The sequence below is a fragment of the Hypanus sabinus genome, chromosome X2 (assembly GCF_030144855.1).
Source record: "Hypanus sabinus isolate sHypSab1 chromosome X2, sHypSab1.hap1, whole genome shotgun sequence".
Taxonomy (NCBI): Eukaryota; Metazoa; Chordata; class Chondrichthyes; order Myliobatiformes; family Dasyatidae; genus Hypanus; species Hypanus sabinus.
In genome coordinates this window covers 12,354,952-12,380,443 of record NC_082739.1, presented here as the reverse complement: position 1 = coordinate 12,380,443, position 25,492 = coordinate 12,354,952, and the positions used below count along the sequence as shown (strand labels likewise).

Below are 25,492 nucleotides of genomic sequence, written 5' to 3'. Positions count from 1 at the left end.
GCAACACCTTAACCTTCTCAACCTGGCCCAGTGCTTAAATCAGCTGAACCGCAGGTTGTTCTTTGCTCTTGGACACATGCCCTGCTATTTCAATACGCTCTTGGTCCAGGCCCTGTTGCCTCAATTCAGCCCAAACAGGTGCCATCTTAAACCTCGTAGAGAGGGTCTGTGTGGCATGGGCTTGTAGAGGTGTGTGGAGGTTAGGGTGTAATTATGCGGGCAGTGGGGAAATTATCCGGCTTGTGTTTCTTGATCTTGTTACTAGAGATTAAGTGTCACAACCCTGCCACTTTGATCTGGCCACACCTAAATAACCTGGTCCAACACTACTTACCTTTTTTTGGGATCTTTCTCCTTCTTGCCTCTATCTTATTAAGGTTTAGGGTTATGAATATGTTAATGGTTTGTGGGGGTGTTGGGGTTATTGCTTATGATTGGTGTTGGGGTGGGGGGTTTGGATTGCAGGGAATGAGCACTGGGGTTGGTGGGTGTGGGTTAGGATTTGTGGAGGATGCAGGCCAGGGTTTGTAGTGGTGTGGAGGTTAGGGGATTGTAAGTGAAAGGCTGGAGGAGAGAGGGCTGTGGAGGTTAAGATTAGGGGTAGGGTTGGGGGATGGAGGTGAGGGCCTGGAGGGGAGAGGGGGACTTGGAGGTGCTTTCTCATTGGTTAATTTGGTACTGCAGTATTGAATATGTACTTTCTAATTAGGTAATTCTTATCCACAGATTTGAATGGAATTTTCCCTCATCTCTGCAGTAAAAAAAATAGCTGTTCTACATGAGGCACCTCTATCACCGTCTGTTCAACTTTCCCCTGTTCTATCAACTGTTAATAAAACAATCATGAAGCAACAAGTGTTGTGCCTCTTTCTGGACCTCTGGCTGTACTGTCACTAGCTGATCAACACTAGTCTATTCACTATGGTCCACTGTAATGAAATGAGTGTTGACTACAGTCCAACTGCGCTCCTTTTAGTTGAAAAAGGACCCAGTGCTTTCCTGGCGTACATGACAAATAAACCGTTCTTAGGCTTCCAGCTGGGTCCAGGTATCGATTACAACCAACGTTTCGATGACAAACTGCCATCTTCATCGAGGATAACGCCTAGGCGCATCTCGTCCAATGGTATTTATACCCCCATTGTCCGACCCTCATGTTTGGTTAGTCCTCATCGAATGCTGTGCCACCTTGTTTCCAATCAAATTCTTCTTACTTCGAGCAAATGGTGCTCTTTCTCTGCTACTGGTCTGTCTACTGAACGTTGCTCTCTGTTCAGCACAGCCACCAATCTGTCACCCATGTTCCCGTCCTTCCATTTAATCTATATACAATAGTCCAGCTGTAGTGACAAAACATGGTCCACTGTGGCCCAGAAATGTTCACATTAGCTTCCTCACTCTAGCTGACACTAATCTGTTCAACGTAGTCAACTTGTGTTGTTACTCAGCTGTTTATTCTCATCCTGTGATTGTAGTTCAATGCAACTCAACTTTATTAATGTTTGTCTTCAGAATAATAGAGATGGGCTGCTTTCAATCTGTTCACTCTAGTCGAGCTATATTTACACTAGGCAGTGCACAGATGCTTCCAGCTGTGCTGACACTTGTCTAGATACCCTAGTTCACCTGTACTGCCACTCACCTTACACTATAGCCCAACTACACTGCTCAGAGAGGCACTGGTTCAACACAAACACATGCCCTTGACTGGAAGTAAGTGAACATTGTTGCACTGTACACCTCTATCACTAACCTATTCTATGAATGATTCTCCAGTACTTGAGCTGCAGGGCACAATTATAGATGGCCAGTGCCCTGTAGTATGACTCACTAATATTTTACAATAAACACAAGACGCCAGACAGTGAGGGGGGAAAAACCCTCTGTTTGCAGATGGCTGCATTTGCATCGAATCGAAAAATCTTTATATGCAACTGAGTGGGCAGGCAGGGCCAATGCCTCCTCCACCCTGGGTCCTTTCTCAAATCTTTATTCAAAAATTCATGATACAAAATTTAAAAGATGTCAAACTCAACAACTAATTCAAACCTAACTTCTATTCAATAGCTGCAAATTAGCGGCAACTTTCTTCCAAACACCCTTTAGCAACAGCAATACAGATTAAATACCTTTGGGTGTCGGTTAGTGGGGGGCTCTTCAGACCCCGAGGCTTGGAACAGCCCGAATGAAGTGTGCCTGGGCTGTGGGACATCATGCCAGGTGAGCCTGGGCTCTTTAAGTGCTTGTTGGGGCTCGAGTTTTTCTGGGCTCGCGCTGGCTTCTGTGAGCCAGCCAACATCTTACTGTCTGCCAGGCGAGTCTTCTCTTTCTTATTTTTCTTCTGACAAACGAACTGCTCCAGGATGGGGAGCTCCTGTGGCACGGAGAGTATCCGCTGAGGGTCAGCCTGTTCTTGCTGCCGGTACTCTCTCATCTCCTGAGCTCACTGAAGGAAAGGAAAAGAAAGGCATGTGAAATTAAATATCAACCGAAGAAAATTTTAAAAATCTACCAAAAATGCTACCCAGAGCCAAAAATATAAGCTGGAGCCAAGAAACTTGTGAATTCTAGCAATATTTACTTCATAGCCATCAAGCCCCCGCCAATAAGGGCTACATTTCATTTGCCTTCATAATCACTCGCCACACTGACTTGCAAGTTTTCTGTCTTGTACAAAAGCACCTTAATCCCTCTAAAAAAACAATTAATAGTCACTGATCATATAAGTAATTTTGTTTTTCTATACTTCCTACCAAAAAAAGACACATCGTATTTTTTCATTATATTCCACTTCCCTTACTCAACAAGTCTCTTTGCAATTACTTTACATTCCCCTCACAAATTACTTCAACAACCACCTTTGCGACATCTGTAAACTTTTATACATTATGAGTAGCCCCTTCATATAGCCTGCAACTAGTCGAGGCCTCAGCATTAATCCCCGAGGCAAGTCACCGGTACAGCTTACAACTTGAAAATAACCTATTCATTCCGATTATCACAACATACTGTATGTCAATGATAATAAACATGATTCTGAATCGTTGTTTGCTATCTATCAGCCAGTCCACTGTTCAAGGTGAACGTCACTCTCAACCTTACAAGTTCTTATGCAGTTGTCTTTCCCATACCATGTTACTGGAAATACATCTGTTTGCTCCCCTTTATTCACCCTGCTAATCAAAATCTCAAGGCATTCCAATAGCTTTAAAATTATTTCCCTTTCATGACTATCATGTTGACTGCACCCATGTTGTACTTTTCCAAGTACTGTGCTATTACTTCCTTAATAATGGATTCTTACGTTTTCCTCACCCCTACTCTTTCCGTCCGGGTAAAGTACATCGACCCAAAACATTAACTGCCCATTTCCTCCCACAGATGCTCCCTGACGCATCTACAATCTTTTGTGACTCCATTTTCCCAGCTTCTGATATTAACCTCATTGGTCTGTTCTTCTGTTTTCTCTCACCAGAGTGACAGTAATTTATTGACTGACTGATTGAGATACCGTGTGGAATAGGCTCTTCCGGCCCAGCAACCCCTGATTTAACTGTAGCCTAATTATGGGACTATTTACAATGACCAATTAACCTACCAACTGGTAGGTCTTTGGACTTGTGGAGGAAACCCATGTGGTCATGGAGAGAACATACAAACTCCTTACAGTGGCACGAAATGAACTTGGGTCGCTGGGACTGTAAAACATTGGGCTAACCACTACCGACAGAATCTCTGCAGTTCCCCATTTTAGAATGGTAAAAAATATTGCTCGAAATCTGAAATAATAGGAGAAGGTGCTGGGAATATCTGACAGTTCAGACAACAAAATGGAAGATGAAAATAGAGTTAGGTTATTAACATGAAACTTTTCTTTAGGAATAACTCTGATGAAAGATGGTCAGCTTGCAATGTTAACTCTCAAAGTTTGGATCATATTCTACAGAGGATCGCTACTAAGATTAACTAATTAATCTTGTTTAATTACACATTTCCACAACCAAAATAACTTGCTTGTTGATTGGGTTCAGAAAATATTGTTCCAGGAACTGTAAGAAATGAATTCCATGACCTCATCCACTGCTGATTTCATTTCACCAGTGTATTTGAATGTGAAAGTTCCCCAGCGTTGTGAAAATTGCCTGAATTATCACCCAAAATGACAATCATCTTAACTGCAGATCAAAACCTTTAAAGTGGGATCATACCGATTATTTTGTTTGTGATAAGATTGAACACCATCAACTAAATGGCCAGCTGTGGATTTCTATTGTTCTCTGACTTCAGACCGACAACTTCTAAAGTTTCCCCGCCTGGTGCTTGGGGCTCAGATAGATAATAATTGCCAGCATTTGTCAACTTCAATAACTAATGGGATAGTAATAGGTAAATTCAGAGATTCTGGCAATACCTTCGTCCAGTCATTGCTACATTCCCGTAAATGCAATTCCAAAAAACAATCAAATGCAATAGTGCCACGTGCTGAAATTACATCTGCAAATGTGCTCACAACACTGCAAAACTGACAAAACAGGGTCCTGAAGAAGGCTGTCAATTCATTTTCCCTTCACAAATGCTGCCTGACCTGCTGAGTCCTCCAGCATTTTGTGAGTTGTTCCAAACTGACAAGAAACCTATACTGGCCATCATCCCTGTCCGCTTTGAATTGATGCAGGGTTTTGACTGACTCACAACATTGACAATTCCTCCTAATCTCCTGCACAGACGTCGCTCAGTGCTTGTAACAAAACATTGTCGCTGAGATGACAATGCAGCACCCAAGAACTTCCATCTGCGTCGACATATTGCATCCAGCAAATGCAGTTTGCACTTCTACAGAAGCCATGGTCACAAAACTAGGAGGCTGAGAAGGTGTTTGCACCTGTCATTGTGGCAGTGAGAAACACGGCGGCATGCAGCCCTTTGGCCTCGTGTTCTTGATCATGGAGGTTCGCTAAGATTGCTGCTGTTCTGAAACCAGGAACCTTTCTGCCAGCAGCACTTCTCAGGACAGGTGTATTTCGATGTTATCTTTGGAAATGGTGCAGAATGCTTAAAGCTGCGGTCATCCTTCTGGGACAAGTGCATTGTCAGTTCTAAAGTCAGAGCCTCTGTTTACCTTCCTGATGCAGAAAGAGCAAATGTTCAGACCCCTGACCACATCATTGACATAAACAACCTCTGAGAGCTGGACAAGAAAGCATCAGGTTAAGATTACATTTAAAGCCATTGTCCACCCAACAAATACTTCCCACAATCAGAGAAAATTAATGGTCACATGATTTACTGAGGACGATTCAGAGTGTGACATATGTGCAGCAAACTTGCACATAGGTCATCTCAATATTACACACTCAACTCTAAAAACTACATAGGAAGGCCAGCAGACCAAGGAGGCCATTAGGGAGGCAGACCACCTGTACAGCACCCTCCTCATGGGTTCTTTTACCTATGTACATGAACTGAAAGGGGCAATTAGAAAACAATCTCTCCTCCCCTGTCAAGGCTTCAGCTGAGAATGTGCCCAATGAAAGGAAGGAAGGTACAGCCACTCTGAGCTGCCAAACTCCAGCTGTCTATCCCTGGCCTCTTCTCCAGGAAAACCATCCTGGTTGTCTTCTCTACCTACTTTAGGTCTTCTGAGTTGTGCACTTTGGTGAGAGAAATCTAAAGACAGACAACTACTTCAATGGAAAAAGACTGCAGATGAGAGAAGTACAAAAGGACTGAGGTGATCTTGTGCATGAAATACACAAAGTTAGAAGGCTGTGGTTTGGAAGGTAAATGGCAAGTGGTCTTTATTGCCAGAGGGCTGGCGTGTGGAAGTAGGGGTGCAACTTTACAATGACCTCCATGAGTACTACGCAGAGTTTTGCTCTCCTCATTGAGGTAAGTGGATACTAGCATTAGAGGCAGTCAACATTCACAAGGCCATTTCCTGGGATGAGAGAGTTGCCTTATCACAAGCCAGTAAATAAATTAAATCTATACTCTAGAGCTTGAAGGAATGAGGATAATCAGGATCAAGTGGTTAAGTGCCAAGTTCTCTCCACTAGTGGGAGTATCTGAAACGAGGGGACGCAGTTGCAGCATAATTACAGGGGCAGTCATCCAACAGCGAGGTGCATAGGGACTTCTTGCAGGGGATAGTGAATCACTGGAAATCTCGTGGAGATCAGATCATTGCAGGGGTTTAAAAAGGAGGTAGGTATTTTTTAAACGATCAGAAGGGTTGGGGAAATGGTACAGGAGAGATAAGGCCAGGAATATGATCAGCCATGGTGGTGGACCAGGCAGGAGAGGTCAGTGACAGCCCTGGCCAATGTCCTTATGGTTCCATGTCCTTGGATTTGCTGACAAATTCGATCCACTCCTTTGAGATGAGAAAAACATCTGGAAGTGACAGCTCACTGGCTGAACTGTAGTCAGCTCTGAGGGACCAAACGGGCACAGATCAACTGAAAGTGTACAAGACAGTGCTTTCACCTAGCAGAATGTCAGAAACCATGAGGAAGGGCATCATCACTCTCATTTCAAAGGAGAAAGGGAGGAGATAAAGGAATTAATGATGCAAGATGCAATTACTATTTTAATCAAATCCCCACCCAGAATTACCTGTACTGTACCCAGCAGGAAGATCTCTGACTGCCTTGGGTTGCTTAAAGATGTGATAACCTGCATGCAAGATGAGGAAGAGGACAGTTACTTGCTCAGTATGGACCAGGATAAGCCTTTGACAGAATGGAGCATACTTAATGAAAATGCTCCTCAACTTTGGGTAGTGAATCTATAACTAGAAACAACAGCTCTGCACAGACAGCAATGCAGTCCAAATCAATAGGTGAAAGACAAAAAGCTTTCTGATCAAATCTGAAGTTAGACAAGGCTGCATTATCCTCTTTGTCTAGTACTGAAACTTGATAAATCCACCAGAAAGGAGTAAAGCAGAGAGTGATGCTGCCTCCTCCAAGATGTCCACAACCTTGGTGTGGTTTGGAGGCTTGTGTGCCTGAATGACCTGGAAAGCTGTGTTGGCTGATGTCAGGGCTTTATGGTAGGGTCACCCTTGCCAAACAGGTCAAAGGGTAGAGGTCAGACTAAGAATGGTCCACCGGTCCTCCAGGTTCAGGGGTTCAGCTCAGGGCTAACAACCCTGACTGGACAAACAAAATTGTTACAGAAACAGCAATGAAGAATTCTTCAAGATTGGAGTGTGACAGTAATCCCGAATCTCCATCTGGGATTTGCATGACTGACAGTAGTGAAAACCGAGAGGAAGCTACCGACACGACGAAGGAAGCCCTGAACACTGCCAGAGACGGAGCACCTTCATTGCTGCCCTGAATGCCAGTGGCAGCAGCAGGCATCAAGTCAGATGATCCCTGGCAATGGGGGCTCTGAAGTTAAAGCCTTCCTGTAGTGAACAGCTTAGCATTTTCTGCACCAACACAATATCCCTGATCTATCAGCATTTGCGGCCAGTCTGAGCTGATCTCAGAGGCCAGAGTGGATCTCACAGTGAGAGTGATGCCATGTTCTTTAGCAACCAGTCTGACCAGGTTTCGGCCCGAAACGTTGACTGTTTACTAATTTCTATAGACGCTGCCTGGCCTGCTGAGTTCCTCCAGCATTTTGTGCACGTTGCTTGGATTTCCAGCATCTGCAGATTTTATTGTTTTTCTGGTCTGAATAATTTGTTGTCTACTTCTTCATAAAATTTGCTATTTGAGGGTTCTGGGCCTCTGGCCCAGAGGAGCTAGTACACGTAGCAACAAATGGCTGAAGCACATGGCCAAGTTGGGAATGTGGGAGTAGCTTTCCCGTTCACAGGAAAGAAGCAGGTTACCAAGTTCGAGGTGCCGTCGTTAACATGGCGCAGGTATGACTCATATCTTGTGCAGATCACATGGAGTTGTTACATACAGGTCACCAGAGAAAGTGGGCTGGGGTGGACAGTACTATACCTAACTTGACTCTCATCCCAACTGAGACCTTACTGTGTGGCCACATAAAGCTGTACACAGAGTCAAAGTAAGCACAAGCCAAATATGGCTACATATCGCGGTTCCATCTGTCGCTGGTGTTGTGAGAAATAATCCTGGCCCCTTTGTCATAGATCGTTCCTTTCAACTTAATGCCTCTTGTGGAAGTGCTTCTGCAGAAAATTGCCTGGATTATGTCAATCAAGTAGTGGTGTGGATGAGGTATCCCTGAGGTCCTGTGGGAGGAGATGGTGGATTTTGCTGAAAGATTCCCCAAGCTCTGCTGATATTATTTGGTTGAATGCTACACCACCAGAGCTCATATACAGGCACCAGGACCTCATGCGGCTGGTGACAGGAAGGCCTCTCCTTGTCAGAACCAGCACGCACGGCCAGAGTCTCAATCCCACCACTTCCTGCCTGGCAGGAAGTTACACAGAGGATGGCGTGGCTACCATGGATACACACTGAGACAAAAATCAACTGAAGAATGTACTTTGGTTTGTCCAAAACTTGGTGGCCTTTCACTGCAAGGAGAAGCCTGCAATTGAATGCTGTGAACTATCACAGCCCAAGCTGCAGAGGTACTTGTGAAACAGGGTGTAGCCATTTTAAGGCTCTACAGTGAAAGATCAGTCTGGGATCCTGCCACCACTTAACACCAAGAGACTGGGTCCTCTCAAATGTTTAACTGATGCAATTCCTGAAGGTCCAACCCTATTGACATTGACACATTGTAAGAGAATTCACTGAGTTGCTTGGCACTCTGTATTACCTCATATTTTAGAATGAATTACATATTTTTTGAAAACTTGTTGATTCTATTGGCCTGACATCAATAACATAGCTCGCAACCTTCACGGTTACCTATCGATAACTCCTCTCTTGCACTCACATCGTCCCAGCCTACACTCTTCCCCTCACAATACTTCCTACCTTTACGCAATATCTCGGCAGCCATTCACCTGCTCACTGTTCTGTAACTCATATCTAGCGCCAGGGCCCCTCTTTCCTTGCACTAACCATGTCCTCATTCTGAACAGGTATTCGCTCCTGCTCATGTCACCACATGCCCTGCCAACTTCCCCTTTAGGGCTCAGCACACACAGAATGCTGAATTCCATCCCCATTAGACTGTCCTTGTGCCCACACCCCACTGCACCAACCCAGCGTCCACTCCCCATCCCTACTTCATTTGTCTCAAAGCCTACTTCGCCATTATATGATCTCCATGCCAGCTCGCTCATGGCACCAAACTCAGTTCTCTGAGATTAAATGAAAACCAGTCACTCACTGTCATCAAGTATGGTGCAAAAGCCAATTTCCTCCACATAAGGAACATCTGCAGTGAAATAATTAACTGAACTGCCAAAGAGCAGGGCTGATCACAATGCCAATGGGACACTACCCATTCCCTAAACCCATCCTAAGATCTATTCCAAAATAAACTCTCCTCAAAACTAAAAGGCAAAAACATGTCCTCCCCAATTTACGAACACCCATCTTGCATGTACAGTCTGTATACGTGAATGAGTGTTTAGAAGCCAGGCAGAATTGGTTTGCCAGTGGTGGCTGCTTTCCGTGGCCATGGTTCTGTGTTGCAAACTGTCCAGGTTATGGACAGTTCACAGGAATGGAGTAGCTGACTAAAGAGGACCTGTACTGTACTCACATTAATTTTGCTTAGGAAGGGGACACTGGGTCCACAATATGCTGGCTAGCAAACAGTCCCAGCAGAACCACCCCTACTCAATGCTGTGTCAGACCAGCTGCCCATCGAATGGTGCCCAAGTTCAGTTCCCTATCAGACCACTTAATGCAATTTCCCCATCTCCTTAACTAGTTTAACTTTAATCTAATTAAGATCCTTACTGAAGATTCTCCAATCGGCAGCTTCTTATGCAGTTGGAAAGCAAGCAGCGACCAATGAGAGAGCCTGATAGTAAAACATTCCTGTTCCTTCCACAGTATGTTGGATCAGCACTTTTCACTGGTCTGTGAAACAAAACAGAAAGAATATGAATGAGTGACACTGTTTACAGCTTAACTGAGAGACACCAGCTATTGCAGAGTTAGTCTACCAGAGGGAGCTCCAGAACCTATCCTCAAGCACACAACTGAACTCCAATCAGCTGTATCACTGCCAGTGTTCATCTGAAGTCTCCACTGCCAACAGTGGTGTCTACATAATTCATAACAACCAGATTGTTTTTCACTGTTGACCTCACACAGCAACTCCCTGGACAGGTTAGGATGTGTCTGTTAAGCTTTAGAAGTGTATGAGGGGATTTAACTGAGGTATACAAGATCCTGAGGAGTCTTGAAAAGATGGAAGTGGAGAGGATGATTCTCTCGTGGGAAGAGTTAAAACTGTTTAAAATTATGAGCTTGGAGACACAAGAGACTGCTGATCCTCAGGCAGCATCCATGGAGGGAAAGTCAACTGTCCATTTCAGGTCAAGACCATAAGACATAGGAACAGAGTTAGGCCATTCGGCCCATCGAGTCAAGACCATCTGGCCTCAGTCCAATTGAAGTGTCTTGACCAAAAATGTTGACAGTCCATTTCCCTCCATAGATGCTTCCTGACCCACTGAGCTTCTTCAATGCTTTGTAAATTGCTGCTAAAAATATATGCTTACCTGAGATTTTTTTTTACAACTCACTGAAAAGTTTTAAAACAGAAGTGGATGTATATTCTCGATTAGCAAGAGGATGAAATGTTACCTGAGTGATGGGAATACAGAGCTGAGATTACAATCAGGTCTCCATGACCATGTTAAACTGCAGAGCGGGTCCAAGGGGAGCAGTTTACTGCTGCTCTTAACTCTCATGTATTATGCAGCCTTAGTATTGACCGGCAGGGAATTACTGGGTCTGCTGCAACACTCCCATATCTTGAGGGGTAGCAGAGGCAGCAAACAAGAATGCAACAACAAATGATCTGGTGGAGGAACTTAGCAGGTCAACACACACCTGAGGGGTAAAGGATCAGTACTAAGGGACTGGTAGGTGATTGGTAGACTAAGGTAAGGTTAAGGATGATGGACATATCAACCCAGTAGGGGAGAAGGAGGGGTGGAGTTGGGAGGCATGTACAAGAGTCAAATAGAGCTGGAGAAGATGAAGGTGGAGACAGAAGCTGGAGGGTGATAATAGGAACACAAAGCCCACCAGGGCTGGAATCTGTGTAGTAAGGAAGGGATAATGGGAACCATGAGGGGTGAGGTAAAGGGCAAGATTGAGTCAAATGGGGGTGGTGAGAATACAGGGGGTGAAGTATGTGGGTGGTAAGCGGATGGATCTAGGAAGGAGACGGGATAAAAATGGGTGATGTGGCACTGGAGGAGGGAACAGAAGTCTGAAGACCAGAAGCAAAATTGTGGGGGGGGGGGGGGGCAGCAGAGGAAGAGGGCAAGAAGCATACAGAGGTGAAGATTAGCTGTATGTGGAAAGTTCAGAGTTCATGCCATTGGGCTGTATGCTACCCATCTACCCATGCGAAACGTGAGGTGTTGTTCCTCTAGTTTGCTTTGGTCTTGGCAGTGGAGAAGGCAGATAGTGGATACATTTGTGTGGGAATGGGAAGGTGAATTGGAATGGAACTCAAAGCTCAGTGAAGCTGGGGCAGGTGGAGCAAAGGTTTAATGGCACAATATATGGAATTTTGCCTCAAAGTACCACTTCCACAATGAGTGAAGGGGCAAATGGAGTGAGAAGAAACATGAAGACATTGGTAGGTTGCTATGGAGAAGGGAAGATGGTAGTTGACAGCCCACGAAATGAACATCTCTACGCCACTCTCACTTGCCAATCTCCTCCCACATCACTGTTGACCATTCTGGTGTTTGCCACCTTGGTAGATTAATTTCTAGTATGACATTAAGCGTGGCAATTGATACCTGGCATCCTCCAGTCTTAGTACTTCCCTCAGTCCACCCATCACCAACTCCCACAATGGTCAAGAAAACATTCTAACCTACTCCTAATCTAAGGAGTTAACAAGATATCCAACACCTAACATATCCAAACAAGCTAAGGCTCTTTACTCTAGATATGAAGAATGACTTGATGGATGTCTTTTGAATTATTCCAGGTCTTGGTTGAATAGGTTTGGAGAAGATGCTTCCACTCTGCCAAGTGTATGAGCAATGTAACTAAATCCACAAAATGGTGAGACTTACTGCCACAAAGAGTAAATGCAATGATGCACTCAGGAGGAAACACAAGGAGGGAATGAAAGGGTATGCTGAATGGATTTGATAATTGAAGCAGATAGGTGTGAGCCCAGATGGGTCAAATGGCCTGTTTCTCCTGGGAAATCTTAAAAGTTTCTTTTTCTGATTTGGATGCAGAAATGTCAGAGTAATGTTTCAAATCAGCCACATTCCTGCATCCAAAACTTAAGCTTGTCCTTTCAGTCTCACCTGCTTTTGTTTACAATGATTACTTTGAAAGAAGCCGGAAGGGAAATTCTTGCATTTATATAATGATTTCACAACCTCAGGATGTCCCAAAGAACCATTCAGCCAATGAAGCCCTATTTGAAGTCTTTTCTTTCCGATAATATAGTTCCTGTACTTTGAAGTGAAAAGAAAATCTCATTAAGTTGTTACAGTTTTTTGGCAATGCTGCTTCAGGTTGGACTTTTGGCCTTGGGAACACAACAAACTCGCTCTTCTTCAAACAAGCGCTGTAGGAGTTTTATAAATTCACCCTAGATGACAAAGGAGCCCTGGACAACACAGCAAGATCTCAGAACCACCTTTCTGAGAACTTTTCAAACATGCCTCAGTACTACCCAACCGACAATGCAGAGATCCCCTCTCTCAGTCATACCCCCACAGAATTCCTCCCCCGATATCATGGTATTCATTATTTTCCCCCCTCCAACAGCACAGTTCTCGTACTGTTCCACATAAATATTAACAACCTGTTACCTAATGGCTTCACCTTCAGTCCTGCTTGACTACATCACCAAGGACCAGAACAGGACCCCAACAACTGCCAGACTATCCTCGTCATCTTCACCCAACCCAACTCCTGAACATTGAAGGCAACAAAACTGTGGCTAAAGGCTAAGCAATATTGACAAACTCAATCAAACCACAAAAAGGCTTTGGATGCAAACAATTCATGGATAAGCTGACTATACCCAACCAACAGAAGCCGCAGAGTATCGATAAGGTCCGGTCCTCTCTAATTAGCAAAGTTAGCACCTATGGAGAGACAACAAACACAAAGGCTGATTTGGTAAGGATGAGCAGAAGATCTAGAAGCATACACACTCCATGGCCACTTTATTAGGTATCTGTAATGTTCGTGGTCCTCTGCTGTTGTAGCCCATCCACTTCAAGGTTCAATGTGTTGTGCATTCAGAGATGCTCTTCTGCACACCACTGTTGAAACGCGTGATTATTTCAGTTACTGTCGTCTTTTTGTCAGCTTGAACCAGTCTGGCCATTCTCCTCTGACCCCTCCCATTAACAAGGTATTTTCGCCTACAGAACACTGGATATTTTATTTGTTTTTCACGCCATCCTCTGTAAACTCAAGAGACTGTTGTGCATGAAAAATCTCATGAAAACAGCAGTTTGAGGTACTCAAATCACCTCATCAGGCACCAACAATCATTCCATGGTCAAAGTCACTTAGACCCCATTTCTTTCCCATTCCGATGTTTGGTCTGAATACCAAATGAACCTGTTAACCATGTCTGCATGCTTTTGTGCATTGAGTTGCTGCCACATAATTATACCTGATTAGATATTTGCATTAACAAGCAGGTTTACAGGTGTACCTGATAAAATGGCCATGGAGTGTAAGGCTAAAAGCACCATCCATTATCATTCCTGAGAGTTAATACAGATATCCACAGGCATCTGTCATCCAACAATTTTTTTTAAAAATGTATGGTGGATGCAAGTGCAGGGAGATCCAACAACCACAAAGGAATCACCCATTAAGACCTAAGAGTGGAGAACAGCTGGGACAACACAGAACTGATGCGTCATAGCTCAATGGCTTGGGTTTGATCCCGACTTCTTGTGCTGTCTGTGTGGAGTTTGACTTCTCTTCATGGGTTTCCTCTAGGTGCTCAGTGTTCTTCTCACAACCCAAGGTGTGTAGGTTGGTAAAAAGTTGCCACTGTAAATTACCCTTAACGAGCAGAATCTGGAAGGAGTGCGAGGAAAATTAAACAGGGTTTGTGTAAATGATTGCTTTATTGTCAACACAGACTTGGTAGGCCAAGAGGCCTGCTTCCATGGCATTTCCATGGCATTTGACTCCAAGCTCACCGTGAAGGGTGATGCTGATGAGGCCAAGATGACACCAGAAGAAACAGAGAAATAAATTTCATTGTTTTTATGGGTTCAGCAAATACAACTGGATCGCACAGGCCTGTGGAAATCGTTTTGGACTGAACAGATTTGAGTGAAACCATCTGCTCCACAGTGGTTTCAGAGAAAGGGATCAAGGACACATCATTCCCCTCCTCCGCCCCCCCCCCCCCCCGACACTGAACTTATCTTTCCACAAACCTCGCTGATTCTTCATGGCTAATCACCAGAGCTCAAAGTAAATTTACTATCAAAGTATGTACACGTCACCAAATGCGACCCTGAGATTCATTTTCTTGCAGGCATTCTTTGTTTTTCTTTATTTCTTTGTTCTGTTGTGAATCAACGAAAAACTGCACACAAAGAGACTGACAAACAACCAATGTGCAAAAGAAGACAAGCTGTACAAATGCAAAAACGTAGATCAATCCCTTGAACGACTAATTCAAAAATTTGACAACATGAAACTGGTAAGGTTTGTGAATTGTGAGGAAGATCCAGGGAGGTTTTAAGCAAATGTGGACAAACTGAGTGATTTGGCAAACATAGGGCAGCTGGAGTATAACGTGGAGATATCTACTTACGCAGCAATAAAGAAGAAAGGTGATAAACTATTTAGGTGGTGTACCTAAAGATTTAGGAAATACACAATGCATTGTACAACACTGTATCCTTGTGCAACAGACACTGAAAGTAAATGTACAGTTAACAAGGCAAATGGTAAGTTGGTCTTCATAGCAAGAAGTTTTGAATACTGGAGCAAAAACATGGTTGAATTGCACCATCTCAGAATAGGGTTCTGTTCCTTGTGCCCAATCCAATATTACAGGAAACACGTTGTCAAGCTAGAGAGGGTGCAGAATCGATTTGGGAGGACAATGACTGGACTAGAGGGCCTGAGGTTCCCCATACTGGATCTTTATTCCTTAAGAGTGCAGAAGAATGAGGGGTGACCTCATAGAAGTCTATAAAACAATGTGGATGAAGTAGGTGGTCATAGTCTTTTCCCCAGGGTTGGGAGTTCAAAGCAAGAGGACAGAGATACAGGATAAGAGGGGAGAGAAAGAGAGGAAGTGCTCGAGGTGGGTGCAGTTACAACACTTAAGAGGCATTTGGTTAGGTACATGGAGGGGAAGGGCTTGGAGGGCTATGGCCTCAATGTAGGCAACTGGGACTAACAGAGGATATTGCAGTTGGTATGGACCAGATGGGCCAAAGGGCCTGCAACCATATTGTGTGATTTGATCCTGCAATCATACAGGGCCACAGTGAGACTGGAAAACTGTCTGCAGTTTGGGATCTCCTTACCCACGGCAGGAGAGAGAGCTACATTGATTCTGGTATGGTGGACATGTGCCTGAGAGATTTGGTTGGCTTGGCCTGTATTCAGAATGAGAGGGGATCTCATCAGAACACACTAAATTCTGACAGGGCTGCCTGGTATACAGTGAGTAGGTTTTCCCTGAATGGGCTGTCCAGAACAAATGATTTGGGGATGAAAGGGACAAATATAGGAATAAGTAAATGAGTAATTTCTTAACCTCATGGGTGATGAACTGGTGGAATTCTCTATCACAGGAGGTGAATGCCAAGCTGCTGGATTTCCCCCCACCCCAAACAGGAAAGAGATCAACTTCCAGACACAAGAGGCATCAAGGTACATGGGAGAATGGGAATATGGCCCTAAGTCAGAGGCCAAGTGATGGAACAGCCTTGAGAAATATTCTCTATGTTTCTGTCTTAAAACGGACCATGGTCGAGGACTGGTGGCAGAACAGACAGCAGATGCTAGAACCTGGAGCAAAAAACAAACCAGGCCCTGATGCAGGGCCGCAACCCTTCCCCTTGCCCCAGAGTTCCTCCAGCAGTTCTTGTTTTTTTTTAATCACTCTGGGGTAGAGGAGTTATTGAGGCATCGGGATATGTCAGTGCTCTCAACTCTTGCACGACAGTTGAGCACGTGTTCAGATCAAGGGTGGTTACAGTTCACATATGCCACCTTGCGCTCAATCACTGCTACCCTGGACTCTCATTCTCTCTCTAGCAACTTATAGTAATTTGCAATGCCACTAAACAACTGATTTTCTGATTATGTCAGTGGCAATAATCCTGACTGATTTTTCCTACCTTTTCACCTGACAGGGATAAAGAGAAGTAGCTTACTGACAGGTTTATCCAGTCCTTTCAGAACAGGTACCTTTCCTTTGATTAGCACTCAACAGAGAGAACACTCAACTAGGTTCCCTGCAGCCCAAACATCTCTTCCACTTGGCAACTTGGAAGACTATCGAATGCCTCTTTCTGAGTGGCAGCACTCTAGCCTCACCTCAGACTGCTGGTGTTGTGCTCCTGTCGCTGATTGCAAAGTGCTTAGATCGAGGGCATGCAACAACAGCTTAAAGTAGAACAGTGTCGTGAGGTGATAGAAAACAGCCCAAACACACAAGATCTCACACAAAGCTACTCAAGGAGATTTTACTACAGGTGACAAAACATATAGTGGAACTCAGCTGGTCAGGCAGCAATAATGAAGGAGAATAAACAGATGACATTTCAAGCTGAGAATGTACTGCAACTGCTTATTCCTCTCCATAGATACTATCTGACTTGCCGAGTTCCTCCAGCATTTTAAGTGTGCTCCTCAAGTCTTGAAGCATCTGCTGAATCTATTGTACATATGGTCACAGAGTTGGATTGAAGGAGGGGAGGGAAGAACAGAAACAGAGTGGCTTATGGAATCAAAGGGAGATAAAAATACACTTGACAATGATAGAATGATTAAAGTCAGGGATATACAAGACACACCACACCAACACAATGCCATGTGGAAACACAGAGACCTACCTGGTACTGGGGGTACAGTAGAGTGGACTACATGCGTGCAGCTAATAGTAGTCTGGTACTAGTTCCTTTCACACTCTCACTGACTCCGGTTGAGTAATGAGTAAGAGATGACATTGATGATAGAGCAAATCCAATCCTGGCCACAGAGCTGGCACTGTGACTGCGACCGCGACCCACCCTCTTAAACCCACCCCACCCTATCCCCAACACACTGTAGACAAACAAGAGCCACCACATCTTAGTCTAGAAACAGTTAAGGTGGGAATTCAAGCTAGTCACCGTGGGTAAGCTCAGGTGTCAGTTGAAACGGCGCAGCCCAGGAGAAGGAAAGCAACTTGGAGAACAGGAAGGGGACAGAGTTGAGTCGCTATGTTGCTTAAAATGTCATGGGTTTCAGAGCAAGTGACAGTCTGAATGCATGTGTGCACACTCAAATGTCCTTGGGTGTCAATGTCTGCACATCCACATACATGAACTTGAACCCCTTAGGGGAGAGTACGCACATATTCTGCTGTCCCTCCCAAGATAATTACTTCTTTGAAATGAGCTGAGAGCACTTGCTGAGAAAGACCGTACCCATTCGTTAAACCCTACCACAACAATACCCTGGGTATATTCCTGCACTATTAATACACACTGTCTTAGTTTCTCATTACATGTTCATATTCATTTGTGCAGTTATTACCCTACAACCATCAGGCTCCTGAACCCACACAGATAACTTCATAAACACAAGAGATTCTGCAGGCACTGGAAATCCAGAAACCCTTCATCAGAAGTTCACTCACCTCAACTCTGAACTGTTTCTACAACATTGATTGGTTCCCAATCCTTTTTGTGCCATGGACCCCTACCATTAACCGCGAGGTCCGTGGACCCCAGGTTGGGAACCCCTGATCGAAAGAATTACTTTCAAGGACTCCACAACTCATGGCCCCAGTATTATTTATTTACTTTATTTGCACTTTAGTTGTTTGTTAGTCTTTATGTATAGATTTCATAAATTCTATTGTTTCCTTTCTTTTCCTGTGAAGGCCTACAAGAAAATGAATCTCAAGGTAGTATGCACTTTGATAATAAATTTACTTTGACTGTACACAGCAACTGCACTTCATCCTGGTGCAGAATAGAGAAACACAAGTCGATTTTTTTTATTTGTTGTGCGTAAACAGGCATATCAGGCACACCTTAGTTCGGTAGTTTTTGCCTGTGACATTTTCTTGCTCTTGCCCAATGTAGAACATACAGTATTTCCAATGACACATTTAGAGATTGATTCGAACACTGTGCAACTTGCTAATAAACAAGTTAGATCAGAGCACTAACTTTCCACTCCCTTATCTGTTGAAAACACTGACACACTCTGCTTCTGACTAAAGGAGGGTCCTGTGAACACTGATTCACCAGGCAACAGATCAGCTGGAACAGATTCACAAGGGAACAGATCTGAGGGCACTAATTCCCAAAGGAGAACAGTTTCACAGGCAACAACTCTCACTGAAGAAGAATGTTAGGCACTAGTATCAGAGGGGAAAGCAGGGTCCATATTTTCAGACATAAACAGTTACTACTGTTGTCAATTCCCATCCCAATTTGTCTCACACTATGTTGTAAACAGGTCTGTAATTTTAAAAAGCAGAAATTTGCTGAATAATAAACTTATAATGTTAATTTTTTTAAATAGCCGCAGAGACAGGGCCTAATGCAGAGAACCCGAAACATGCCCTGGGCCTGTTCAATCAGGCCCAGCCTCACACAACTTATTCACAAGAATTTTATGTAAATTTTCATTCAGGTCTGTCATTATTTACAGATGGGAAGTCTGCCCTTCCAAGAACTCCCTTAGAAAGCACCAATCACAAAGTTGGTGTGTAATTTCAAACAGCCCCGTTTATTCAGCAGGGAAACTGTTAAATTTTCAATTAGGGGCCCAGCCTGAGAGAGGGGGCAAGGCAGAGAGGTGGAAACAGCAGTTGAGAGATTGGGGAGAAATGGGGGGAGGGGTGGGGGCAGAAGAAACCGTGTGCAAGGGATGGAGTGGAGGGAAGCCATGAGGGAGGAGCGTGGGGAGGGAGAGGGTGGGGAGGATGGGCAACAGAGCATGCAGTGTAGAGAGGAGATAGGTGAAGATATGTGGGGAGGGGGGGAAGTGTGTGCTGAAGGAAGGAAGGGAGCAGAGCAGGGATCCCTTAGAACTGAGAGAGGAGGAATGTCTTTAGCCAGAGGGTGGTTAATCTGTGGAATTCTTTGCCACTGATGGCTGTGGAGGCCAAGTCACTGAGTATATTTAAAGCAGAGGTTGACAGCTTCTTGATTAGTCCGGGAAACAAAGGTTTCATGGAGAAGGCAGGAGAATGGGGTTGAGAGGGAAAATAAATCAGCCATTATGGAATGGCATAGTAGACTTGATGGGCCGAATGGCCTAATTCTGCTCCTATGTCTTATGGAGTGTGGGGGGGAGAGAGAGAGAGAGGAGGGTGGGTGCATGGGGGAAGGAAAGAAGGAGTGAGGGAAGGGGAGCAAGGGCACATTGGAGAGGTGGGGAGGGAGGAAGAGGGAGATAGTGGAGGAGAGAGACCGACAGAGTCAGATTGTGAAATGGGAGGGAGAGATGGAGATTGCGAGGGAGCTTGCGAAGGCACAGTGAATGAAGAAAGCCACTACAAGAATGGCAGGCGTAAATGGAAATGGGAGGGAGTGGGGGAGGGGGAGGAGGAGGAGTCATGTAATGAGGTGGAGGAATAGAATGAGAAGGAGTGAAGCAGTGGTGGTGGCGGGGGGGGGGGGGGGGAGAGCACAAATCCAAAGCAAGGGAGTAGAAAACAAAAGTAGATGAAATGAATGTCAGATGTGAGAAGGGATGAAGGGACGAGATACAAAGTTAAATTTAGTGAAATGGAAGGAACAGGACAACTGATGTAATAATTGAAATCTGCATTAAAGGAACATATTTCAACAACCATAAATCAAATCCCTGAAGGCCTTATTGTCACAGAGGTCATCAAATGTCTGCTATTAGCCTTATGGATGCTGCCCCCCCCCCCCCCTCCTCAGACTCCCAGGAGACTTGTCATTTCCTTGTCGATGTGCAATGCATTCCTGGGCGTTAACATACTGGATGACCCATCCTGGGCCCTGCACATAGATGCAACCATAAGGAAAGTGCAATAGTGTCTTTATTCTTTCGGAAGGTTTGGTTTATCGTCAAACATTCTCACACTCTTCTACAGATGTACTGTTCAAAGTATTGTGACAGGCTACATCATGGTAGAATGCTTGATAATGTAAGAAATTGTAGAGAACAATGGGCTCAGCCCAATAGTAATGGGCACATCCCTCACCAGCACTGGTCATATGCAGAGGAGGTGCTGCTTCAAGAAGGCAACACCCGTCAAAGATGCCCACAATCTTTCTGCAGCTACCATTAGCAAGAACGTACAGAAGCTTGACGTCTCACACCACCAGGTTCAAGAACAATTCGTTCCCTTTAACTATTCAGTTCTTGGACCCTAATCCATAGGAGCAGAATTAGGCCATTCAGCCCATCGAGTCTGCTCCACCATTCCATCAAGGCTGATTTATTGTCCTTATAACCCCATTCTCCTGCCTTCTCCCCATAAAACTGGCAGAACTCTACTCACTACAGTTTAACAACACTATGAATGCTTTGATCATTTTGCACTAAAATAGATTCTTTTACATGTTTTCTTATATAAGTGCTTAATTTACATTAAATTTATGTTTTTCTTTTGAATGCTGTTTATATGATGCTACGTACCTGTGATGCTGCTGTGCAAGTAAATTTTACATTGTACCTGTACGTACTGTACCTGTGCATATGTCAATAAACTTGACTTTGGCCGGATGAAAGGGTGACAGGAAGCTGCTATCTGTTTAAATTGATATTACTAAGTTGCCATTCTGCCCCATTCTAAAGCACCTATTCCAATCTGAGGCAACATCCAAAATAGATAGTAGATTGCAGCTGTAGATCCAAAGTAGGCATACACACTTACTCAAGGGGAGCTTAGAGCATGAGGCAGGGATGGGGTGGGGTGACCTTTGCAAATGAAAGACAGAAATGGAGGGCCAAAAGCAGAGAACCACTGCTCCCCCCTCTGGTTCCCCAGAAACAGAAAGGCAAAGAACTGTTGCTAGTCACAGTATGGCCAATTAAGTGACAACCTCTGCTTCATCAGATCTGGCACACAATTCGCACCTGTAACTTGCCAGTTTGTACTCCTCCCCTGCCCCCACCCACCTTATTCTGGCTTCAGTCCCCTTCCTATCCAATCCTAACAAAGGGTCTCAGCCCGAAACATTGACTGTTTATTCAATTCCATAGTTACTGTCTGACCTGCTGAGTTCCTCCAGTATCTTGTGTGTGCTGCTTTGATTTCCAGCTCCACAATTCACACTGCTACTTACAAACATCAGAATCCAAACAAGCAAGTGAGACTCATTCAACAGCTTTGAAAGAACCCACTTGCCAACTTCTTCTCCTCATTTTGTCACAAACCTTTCCCTCAGATCTGAATCAAAAGCTTTTTGATTGGTGCTTATTACTAAGTTATTATTCCCACCTCTAAATATCAGTCCAGCAGCCAGAAATGCAAGGAGAATTTTTCCAAAGTTTGGATAAATTCAGTTCTCATTTTTGAAAGGCAGCACAGTTACTACTCACATTTCACAAAGGCTGCTTTGACAGACGCCACTGGACCAAACCTATCAGTCCCAATGTGCGTGTTTCACACAAGCTTCCTTCTCATCTCATCTTACTAACACGTCCTAAATGGATTTCTGCCACATTTATTTATTAGCTTCCCCTTAAACATATCCATGCTACACTTCAAATGTTACTTAAACAGAGAACAGTACAGTACAGGCCTTTTGGCCTACAATGTTGTGTTGACCTTTTAACCTACTCTTTTTCTATTTCTCAAAGTTCAAAGTAAATTTATTATCAAAGTACATATATGTCTCCATATACAACCCTGAGATTCATTTTCTTGTGGGAATACTCAACAAATCTATAGAATAACTATAACAAAATCAATGACACACCACCCAACTGGGGCGTTCAACCAGCATGCAGAAGATAACTGGGCAAATGCAAAAAGAAACAATAATATAAATAAGTAATAAATATCAATAACATGAGATGAATAGTTCTTGAAAGAGAGTCCATTGGTTGTGGGAACATTTCAATGATGGGGCAAGTGAGTGAAGTTATCCCCTTTTGTTCAAGAGCCTGATGGTTGAGGTGTAATAACTGTTCCTGAACCTAGTGGTGTGAGTCCTGAGGCTCCTGGACCTTCTTCCTGGTGCCAGCAGCAAGAAGAGAGCATGTCCTGGGTGGTGGGGGTCCCTGATCTGCACTACTCTTCAGGCTTTAGCTGTGATATGATGCACAGTGGGTTTTCACCCGGCTTCAATAAATATTTTGAGTGCTCCCCATGTTTACCCCGATGGGCAGCAGCCTCCTTTCTTTTGGGGGCAATATTGTCACAAATTCCACACCCCCTCATTGAAGAAATTCTTCATCTCAGTTTTAAAGAGACACTCCTTTATGCTGAGGCTGAGCATTCAGATACCAGACTCTGCAATGGAAGCATCCTCTACAGGTCCATTCTATCCAGTAGGTTTCCTTCTCAACCCCGTTTCTTAAGTTCTGCATTGAAAGATGATTAATTTCAATGTCCTCTTCCTGCAGTGCTTTCAATCAAATATTTAGTAACTCCCATGAGCATCACCACCTGGTGTGGAGGGGGCCACTGCACAGGATCGGAAAAAGCTGCAGAGGGTTGTGAACACAGCCATCTCCATCATAGCCTCCCCAGTATCGAGGACAGCTTTGTGGGTCGAAGGGCCTTTCTATGTTCTATCTTCAAAAGCGATGCCTCAAAAAGACGGTGTCCATCATTAAGGATCCCCATCATCCAGGACATGCCTTCTTCTCATTGCTACCATCAGATAGGAGGTACAGGAGCCTGAAGACACACACTCAACAATTCAGGAACAGCTTCTTCCCCTCGGCCATCAGATTGTTGAATGGACAATGAACCCATGAACACTACCTCACTACGTTTTTTTGCTCTTGTTTTGTCCTATGCTTTTAAGTTTCGATTTTTATATATTGTAATTTATAGTTTTTATTAAGTATTGCAATGTACTGAATGCACCAGTGGTGTATCCTGGTGATATACAATGCCAGACTGCTGCTTATTGACAATCGAAACAAATTTCAGGTGCAGACTAATTCTAGAGCAAGTATCTCAATTTACCCCTCAGAGTTTTTCCTGTCTGATAAGATAGACAGAGTTTAAAAACTTCACGTGAAGCAGAGCATTGCAGAGATCACACTGACAGTATGTGGTACCTCTCGCTTCTTCAAGCCATCTGTCAGCTGCAGTACAGAGATGGAATCACGAATGTCACAGAGAAATGCTGAGTAGTCACCTACCAGCAGGGAGTGCCCAAGGGCAGGCTGGAATGAGCTGTTATTCCCTTGGGAAATGTCTGGGTCACAGTTCAGTCCCGCCTCTTCCCTCCTCTCTGTCAGCTCCGATGAGATCGGAGTTCACCATTTGGAGATTCATTGTCAGTATCCCAGCCCAGTTCAGATCCTCAAGCAAGGCAGTATTTTGACATATCATCAACTTATATTTGAGGACGCCATAAGAGCCTGAAAGTTTGGTATTAAAATATACATTTATCTTTTAAAACAAGAAAATCAATGTTCCAATATCAAGACTTTGTAGTGACTGATCTTACCCTGGAACAGACCATATGCCTTTTAAGCTGCTCTTAGCATTCGGAGTCTCATCTCCAAGTTAAATTAACTATTTTCTCTAATTGGGTAAAGACCAAGAAACGACACAGCAAGTTAGTCAGGGCCTGATCTGCAAAAGCTATGAAGCAGTGAAGCTAAAGCACAATACACCTCCAGACAGGGAATTGTGAACTGCAGTTTGAGAGCCGACTCCCAAACCTGTACTGCAAGTTTCTCTCTCTCTCTCTCTCCCTCTCCCCTCCTCTCTGTTGCATACACACTCACCACAGCAGAGACTGTCAACAGAACCCGACGCCATCAAAGGAATTCTCTTACTAGGGTTATTCCAGTAGCTCGGACAGCCAGCTCAGGATTCCACCGAGACACCCCCTTCCTCTCAGTCACATCCTTGTGGTGTTGAGAGCAGACTTGCAGTAGTTTCTCTGCAAGGCAGCCGTGAGTCACCTGGGACAACGTGACACAACAGGGCGGGACACAACTATCAGTTTGGGTTACCTGGATACACACAAGCAGTGTACTGGCACTCTCCTTCCCACACTTCGCTCTTGGTGTTCTCTTCTTTCTCAACCTGGTTCATTTACTCTCTCCTTTAGATTGCATTCTCGCCCATTATTGCATAATCTCCTGCTACACTCTCTCCGTTCCACTCACATTCCCCTTCCATTACCTTACCCCTCTCCCCATCCCGCCCACCCCGACCCAACACTCCCACCCAGGGGTGAGAATAAATAACCTATCCAGTCAAGTGAAACTCCTGTCATAATGGAAGAGATTGTGTCTGAGGGGGTGGAGGAGGAGTAACAACAGGAACAGAGAGGTGAAGGGTGATGGAATGAGTGAGGGTTGAGGCGAAATGGCAACTGTGAGGGAGGGGAAGGGAAAGAGAAAGTCAGAAAGGTGAGTGGGAGCAGAAGCAGGAATAGAAAGAAGGGGTAATGAAAAGAGAGCAAAGTGGAAGAGGCAGTCAACTAGTGGGGGGAGAAGGGGAAGGGAGAGAGAGGGAGGGGAAGAGATTAAGAAAGAAAAGGTTAAGAGAGAAACAAACAAGATGCATAGACTTGGTGCCTCTTCCAGATCGAGTGGAGTGAGGAAAGGAAAGAGAAGCGGGCAGAGGGGATGGTGCAGCAAAGTAAACTACTAGAGGCTACTTGTTGACATGTCTGAACCACTCAATGGTAATTCCCCTCATTCCTCTGCCCTTGGCTTTGTTTCTCCTGCATCACCTGCCTTCTATTTCCATTTCAACAATGGTGGGCGAGACAGTTGGCAATGCAAACATGGGTAGTATTTTTACTCATATCTACTTTAGCTTTGATCCGCCAACATGTTGAGTTTAATTCATAAACTGGTGCTCAAATCCCTCACCAATCTCAACCTTGTTGACCTCTCCCAGCTCTAGAACCCCAAACCCCACTCCAAGATGTTTCCATAATTATGTCTTTCCTCACGAGTGTCCCAAGTTTTAAGCCACCATTTGTAACCACTCTCTCATGTGCCTGGGCCCCAAGCTCTGGATTTCCTTTTGGGTGACC

The 25,492-nt window shown here is 44.4% G+C and overlaps 1 protein-coding gene across 6 annotated transcripts in view; it reads right to left on the bottom strand.

Moving 5' to 3' along the window:
* bcl9l (bcl9 like) overlaps positions 1 to 25,492 on the bottom strand; it is a 147,777-nt gene that overhangs the window by 55,858 nt on the left and 66,427 nt on the right. For 3 of the 6 annotated variants that reach the window (XM_059956953.1, XM_059956952.1, XM_059956958.1), the window contains exons 2-3: positions 9,855 to 9,977; positions 2,130 to 2,446 (exon numbers count right to left, since the gene is read on the bottom strand). In XM_059956953.1, the coding sequence (XP_059812936.1) occupies positions 2,130 to 2,434 (305 nt within the window). In that variant the 5' untranslated portion in view covers positions 2,435 to 2,446; positions 9,855 to 9,977. Of the gene's footprint in view, positions 1 to 2,129; positions 2,447 to 4,882; positions 5,124 to 6,615; positions 6,676 to 9,854; positions 9,978 to 25,492 lie in introns of all 6 variants that reach the window. The other 3 variants (XM_059956956.1, XM_059956955.1, XM_059956957.1) reach the window with 3 other exon arrangements.